At 36.8% G+C, this 7,222-nt stretch overlaps 1 protein-coding gene across 1 annotated transcript; it reads right to left on the reverse strand.

Moving 5' to 3' along the window:
• On the reverse strand, positions 1,963-6,950 carry LOC109842737 (quinone oxidoreductase-like protein 2 homolog). The gene is made up of 6 exons (XM_020411609.1): positions 6,469-6,950; positions 4,949-5,057; positions 4,266-4,357; positions 3,899-4,157; positions 3,169-3,312; positions 1,963-2,172 (listed from the first exon to the last, which is right to left on the reverse strand). The coding sequence occupies exons 1-6, from the start codon at positions 6,807-6,809 to the stop codon at positions 2,077-2,079; spliced, it is 1,041 nt and encodes a 346-aa protein (XP_020267198.1). The 5' UTR covers positions 6,810-6,950; the 3' UTR covers positions 1,963-2,076.

The raw sequence follows: 7,222 nt of genomic DNA on the forward strand, positions 1-7,222 counted from the left end.
GGAATCTTTTGACAAGATCCCAGTAATTTTCCTAAGTAGAATCCAGGAGATATCGCTGCTTCCACTTAACCAATACTTGAGAAATCAACCGCTTCCGTTTGATAACTGATCGCCTGTCAATAATCTCCTCTAGTTCATCAATCAACTCAGTAACATAATTGGGAAAATCAGTCTGAAGTATAACATCAGAACCAATCCTTTTTTGGAGCTGTGAAACATGAAAGACTGGATGAATCTGTGCATGACTTGGAAGATCTAACCTGTAAGCCACCTCCCCTATCTTCTCCAAAATTTGGTAAGGTACATAGTATTTTGGGGAAAGTTTATGGGTCTTGGAAGAAGAAATACTGAGTTGTTTGTAGGGCTGAAGCTTAAGGAATACACAATCTCCAACCTCAAAGCTCCTGTAACTCCTATTCTTGTCTGCAAACCTTTTCATTTGTTCTGCTACTTTCTTCAAACTATCTTTCAAAAACTGTAAAGCTACATCCCTAGAGAAGAGGGCTTCATCTACTGATTCTACTTCACAACTCTTAGGAATATAAGAGAGCAAGGAGGGAGGAGGTCTACCATACACAACCTCAAAGGGAGTGGTGTTTGTAGGAACTCTCCAAGTAGTATTATACCAAAATTCAGCAAGAGGAAGCCATTTACACCACTCTTTTGGTTTATGACAACAAAAACATCTCAAATAACCCTCCAAATTTTTGTTAGTCACTTCAGTTTGCCCATCAGACTGAGGGTGATATGTTAAGCTAAATTTTAGCTGACTCCCTTGTAATTTGAATAATTCTTTCCAGAACAAATTGGTGAATATTGGATCTCTGCAACTGACTATGGATCTAGGCATGCCATGGAGTTTGAATACTCCCTCGAAGAATACTTTTGCCACAGATTGAGCAGTATAAGGGTGGGCGAAATGGGCATACTTTGAAAGCTTGTCAACCACCACAAATATGACTGAATGTGCTCCACTCTTGGGCAGATTAGTGATGAAATCTATTGATACATCTTCCCAAACATATTCTGGTATAGGTAAAGGTTGTAAGAGTCCTGGAGTTGCCACATTTTCCCCTTTTGCTCTTTGACAAACATCACAAGCCTGAACATATCTCTAGACATTTACCCATGACATATTACATGTACTTTCATAATAATAATAATAATAAGATAAAACTTCATACCAGTACATTTATCCTAAATCTCTCATATTTTAAGTGATTTTAGAAGATTCGTCCTTTGATCTTTTTTTATTGGACTAGATGGTAGGAACTAGCATGAATAAAAGTATGGCAATTTGAAGTAACAAAAGGTTTGATTTGAAAGGATTAATAGGGTTATGTTGAAAGAATAATTAAAATAAATCAACAAATGCAAAGTTTGCAATTAAACCGATTTTATCTCACAATGATATATCCCATGCAAAGCTCCCCACACTGACACTAACAAAGGCGTATCAGAGAGTCCAAATGCTACCAAGATTCCGAGCCTTTATAGTATAGTATTCTTTCAGCATCTAATCCAAGGGAACAAGACTGGATAAAGGAAAAATCATATAAAGATCATAATATATCAAATCATGTAGAAGAAAGGAGGAATAGAAACAATATATAAATCAATATAAGCAAGAACTTTAACACTGATGCAAAGACACAAGTAAGCTCCTCCTTTTTCGTGATGGGGTGCTCTTTGCATGACTTTTATTCCCCCAAAGAAAGAAACTGTGCACAACACTGATATTTATCATTCTACCTACATAATGTCTTCGTTTTCCTAAACAAGTACATGTAATATGTCATGGATCCAGATCCTCTCTTCAATTAGGTGGTTCGGTTATCTATTGCTTACTCTCTATTTCAATTTCAATGGATTTCAATGAATAAGATGAGGCCAAAAGGATGTGGTCAAATCAATACTTGTTCAAGAACACAAAGGTTTATGTCATATTTCCGAGCGTAAGGCGAAGCACAATAAGATACACTGGGGATTTTCATTATTGCGGAGAAAATTATTGTTACGTTACACATGATAGTCTGTCTTGGCGACATTATAGAACACTCAAATTAATCATAATTCTCAGAGTTTGGATCTCGCTCCCGCGGAAGTATTCATCACAAGCATCACCTTTCCAATGACTTTCCTTTCTTTGATAGCAGCAAAGGCAAGATTTGCCTGTCAACAAAGCAATCAAATAATGTGAACCATAATTATTACTAATATATCCTGATTGATTTTTCTCAACTACAATAACAGTGGTATAGAAAACTAGCCAGTCAAAGAACTGCTCTGCACAGTGATGAAGGTTATACAGAGAAACTTACGGCACAATGGATAAAAGTTGCTACCTCATTTAGCAAAATAAGGTGCCGGGAGAAAAATGATGATGTCAATTGTATACATTACTCTATCTTTTGGTAACTTCTTTTGCAAATATGAGCCTCATCGATGTCCAATGAGTTTCAAGAAGTGGATGTGAAGTGTAGGATATATGTCCAAAAAATGTGTGACAAATGTTTTAAATCAAAACATGTATTGTTTGATTGCATATATGCCCGAGTAAATGTATGCATACATGCGAGGAGTGTCCAAGGAGTTTGGGTATGGGTATGTGTCGGGTACGGGTGCGGCTTCAGGTTAGAAGTACCCAAGTAACATAGGGTTTAAAGTTACTTTGTGCAGATTAGAGGGGAACGACATCTACTTGGATAATGTACTGCTGATTTCAGTTGCAACAACCCAACAGAACTATATTTCCATGTCTACATACAGTTATGATACACTGGATCCATATATCAATCTTTTTTCTTTTAAATAAATCTTAATCTGATATTTCTTGATGGATTACATTGCACCTTTTATTTTTGATAATCCGTTTAGGCAAAGTAATTAACCATGTTGTAGTCTACAACTACTGAATCTAACAATGGAAAAGATAAAATAAACCTGAAACAGAAAATTATCATTGATAGAAAGCAATGAATACTAGATAGATATGCCAGAATATTCAATTATGTCGTAAACATATGTTTTCTCATAGCTAAACAATATACTTCAAAGACCAAAAAGAAAAGGGAAAATACGGCAAATCAGCCCTCACTCAAAGTATAACCTAAAGAAAGAAGCAAACATATGATGCCAGAAAATGCTAAATGATTATCGTTTGCTAACCTCAGACATGCTGTATGCATGAGAAATTTGGATGGTTATTAAACCCTTTGATAGCCACGAGAGTAGTTCGTTGAGCGAGTCTTCAAGAATATGAGGCTGATGAATTTTGTAACTACCCCAGTATAGTCCATGAACCGTCCAATTCTAAAACACATACAAGCACAATTATTATAGTCATCCACTACCACTACAAAACGTAGAAGAATTTAGAGTTCTACCACAAGATACAAAATAGTGATGTAATATAAATCAAAATATGTTTGAACCCTGCCACAATGAAATAGAAAATTGGTCTAGCTAAATCAGCGATATGAGAATAACCATCTGCAGATTTTTGACACATATTAACTAAAGTCAGTCAGGAACCATACTCCCTATGAATCGTTTTCATGAAACATAACATCCTATTACTTTATTATAAAATACATAAACAGAAGTATAAGTTAATCTAGAATTTTGCTAGAGCAATTTCCTATTCCATCACCTCCAAATTTTCTATCAAAAAAGAGTCGGCATGGCTATGGAGTATGAGTAAAGTTTAGACTCACTAGTGGACGGACCAGCGTCTTCCAATCATGCAGGATGAAGACAAATTGCTAATTGATGGCGAAAATTTGTGTATCTAAATCAACTAAAAGGTATTGATAACAATGAGGATAACGGGTTAAAAAGCGTTAATAACAAGATTTGTACCTACATAACCAATTGATGATTGGTCCATAGGGCTTACCTTAACAAGAGCAATATTCGCTGGGATGACTGGTACGTCCCCGCTAGCAAATCCAATAACCAGAATATTTGCACCCCAGTTTAGAAGTTTCATGCTATCTTTCATAAGCTTGCCCCCAACTGGATCATACAGAACATCTACTCCTTTGAGCTTTCTCTCCTTGAGAAAATTCTTCACACTCTCTATAACATTCCCCTTGCTTAAGTCAACAACATGATCAACACCTAGGGACCGGAGAAACTGTACCTTTTCAGCTCCTCTGAGATTCAAAATAAAATAAATCTTACCATATCAAATAATAACAATTGTGAAACAAACCACTCCTTGAAATTGACAAAATACACAATTTTGAAGATGAAGAAAATACCTAGCAACAGCAATGACCACTGCACCACAAACTTTGCCTATCTGCACAGCAGAAAGTCCAACACCCCCAGCTGCACCTAGAACAAGCAATACCTGCAATTTCATAGTCTTCATAAGCGGCTAATGACAGATCTGAGACAGTAGGTAAACATGACATATGCTTTTATGAAATAAGAAATACCTAAGAAAATTGGTTTCTTGTTTTTATATAAGCGGGCTTAAACTGAACAAACAAATTTGGATTTATAACTGACAGCTGCTGCTTAAATCAGCAGAAATCTAACATCCCATACTATCTCACATACGATTAATGGTGGCATGAACCTCAAAATATGCAACCACAACAGTCAAGCAAGCTAGAAAACAAAATTCGATCACCATCTTTGTGCCATAGAGATTCCTTCTTCTTTTCTTGTAATGAGTGCGCCATAGATACACTTGAAAGCTAAATACCACTTCTTCAAGAGGTGATCAATTTATAAGACCAAAGGAGAGTGAATGGGCAAGAAATGTCATAATCTCTTCCAATCTACATAGAGTTGATACTTTAAAGGAAGTGATGTGCCTATATCTGATACATATCCCATACCCACATATATAAAGAGATCCTCACCCTCAAAACCTCCACAAACATTGTCATTATCTTCACATGTTGAATTTTTCAGCATGCTATGAAGGACATACCTGACCAGGCTTCAGTTGAGCCCTATGAACAAGAGCTACATGTGAAGTACCAAATGCAACAGGTAGAGCTCCTGCTGCAACTAGATCACATCCATCTGGCACCAAAAATCATTTTTCTGCCTCGATGGCAGGGAAAGAAATTAGTAGTGAGAGCCAATAGTATACGGAAACTATGGATGTCTTGTCTTAAACATCAATGATAGGTGAGCAAAATCAAAATCATACAAGATAACAGCATAAACATGTATCTCCCACAGACACTCTAAAGTACGCTTCTTATTACTATAAAGCAATAATGTCCTAACAAATTTCCACAAATTATAGCACAAAGTATGTTGAATTAGTCAACAAAATTGATGCATTTTCGTAATTTAAAACCACGGGGCGTTAAAATACATGTTAGGAGTATAAATTAAAACTCTCAACCCTCAACTTCGCAGTTTGGAGTAGTAGAAGGAACTTTAAGATTGTATTTGTGAAACACAGACTACATTCCACCAGTCATAAATTGAATGCGGATTAAAAATAGCTGTGTCAAGGATTCGGCCCATGAAATGGAAGGCCAAAGCTGCGCGTGTCAAGGATTCTAACACTTTGATACTTTTGTCTCACTGTCGCAGGAGTAGCTGAGTTTCATTCAAAAGTAAGGCATTTGATAATGGTGATCTTCTTTCTCTGATCAGAAGATTGTTTGGACACTTTGTTCTTATGCTGCTAGACTTTTATATAAAACAATCTTATTTTACTTCCATTTCTAGCTCTTTTTCATCTGATATTATGTCAATTGAAAATATTCGAACATGCAACAACTACCATGGAATCACAACTAAAAAGGCCACGCCAGGATCTCAGATAAGGCACGATTAGTGTATACTCCTTGCCAGAAACAGAAGGCAACAAAAACTAAACATTTTACACGAAAAGTATACAAAATTATACTAAACCACATGGATTTATACCTAATTAGTACAGACATGATGGTTTGAAAACAAGGAAAACATCTCCTACAAAAAATCTTAAAACCCATAATTCATCACAAATGACAACACTTATCGTGACCCAGTTCCCCAATTTCAGTTCTATTAAATAATAGGGTGTTTTCCTAGAATCATCTTTAAAATAGGGTAATTATACGAAAACCATCTCTCATTTTTTATTTTAAATAAACCATTTTTAAAGTTAATTTTTGTTGCAATCAACTACCTCCTAGTCAAAATTTAACTAAAACCCTAAACTTTTCCTTTAAAAAACTCACATCTAAAACCCAACTGATTCTTTTAGCGTTTAGCTCTCGTTAGTATACAACTCGTGTTACCTTGAACTTGGATTTTTTTTTTAAAAGCTCATTTTTGGTTTGTTAGTGCAAATTTGACTGGGAGGCGGTTGATTGCAACAAAAACCAACTTCAACTTTAAGGTGGTTTTCGTGTAATTACCTCATTTTAAGGTGGTTTGTAGGGGGGAAAAATAAAACCCTATATAGTAAACCAGAAAATTGAAAACTACACCAATAACACTCACAGGTCTTTCTCGTCCGCAACAATGAACTCGGCGTACGATCCAAGAGACGCAAAGGAGCAAACCCTATCCCCGACCCTAAACCTGCCGACCCCATTTCCAACCGCTTCAACGACGCCGGAGTAATCGGATCCGGGTACGAACGGTAACGGGGGTTTCTCCTGGTACCTGCCCAGGATCTGGAGGTAATTGGCGTAGTTCAAGCTCGTTGCTTGGATTCTAACCCTAACCGAGGTCGGAGAGCTGAGATTGGGGATTGGGAGGGATTTGGAGATGGTGATCGGGGACGAGTCGGAGAGCGGGAGGGTTGGGTCTCCGATCTTCTGGCAGACGAGGGCTTCCATTGGAGAATTTTAGGTTTGGGCCCTTTTTTTTAGGGTTTTGATGAGAATTTAGATGAAAAAGAATTGAATTTGGGGTTTTCTCCGGAGAGTTGAATTTGAGAGAGAGAGAGAGAGGAAGAGAGGGAGAGAGAGAACGAGTTGTCAGAAATCCCTCTGTGCTAAGGGGCTGTTTGGTTGTATGTTTTTACCGTGTAAAAGGATGTAAAGTGTAAAAAAGTGGGTCTCAGTGTCAGCTTTCATCAGCTTTCATCTCCCTTTGCGATGGTATCCTCTACTAAGGCATAGCGTCTTTTAGGCGGTGTTGGTTTCAAAAAAATATATCATTTGGGTGGGATTTTAAATTCTAGCATCAAAAAGTGGGTTTTTTTGAATTTTAGAATTCCATAAAACTTGTTTGTTTCAAAATAAATTTT

Source organism: Asparagus officinalis, chromosome 5 (genome assembly GCF_001876935.1).
Source record: "Asparagus officinalis chromosome 5, Aspof.V1, whole genome shotgun sequence".
In the NCBI taxonomy this organism is placed as follows: Eukaryota; Viridiplantae; Streptophyta; class Magnoliopsida; order Asparagales; family Asparagaceae; genus Asparagus; species Asparagus officinalis.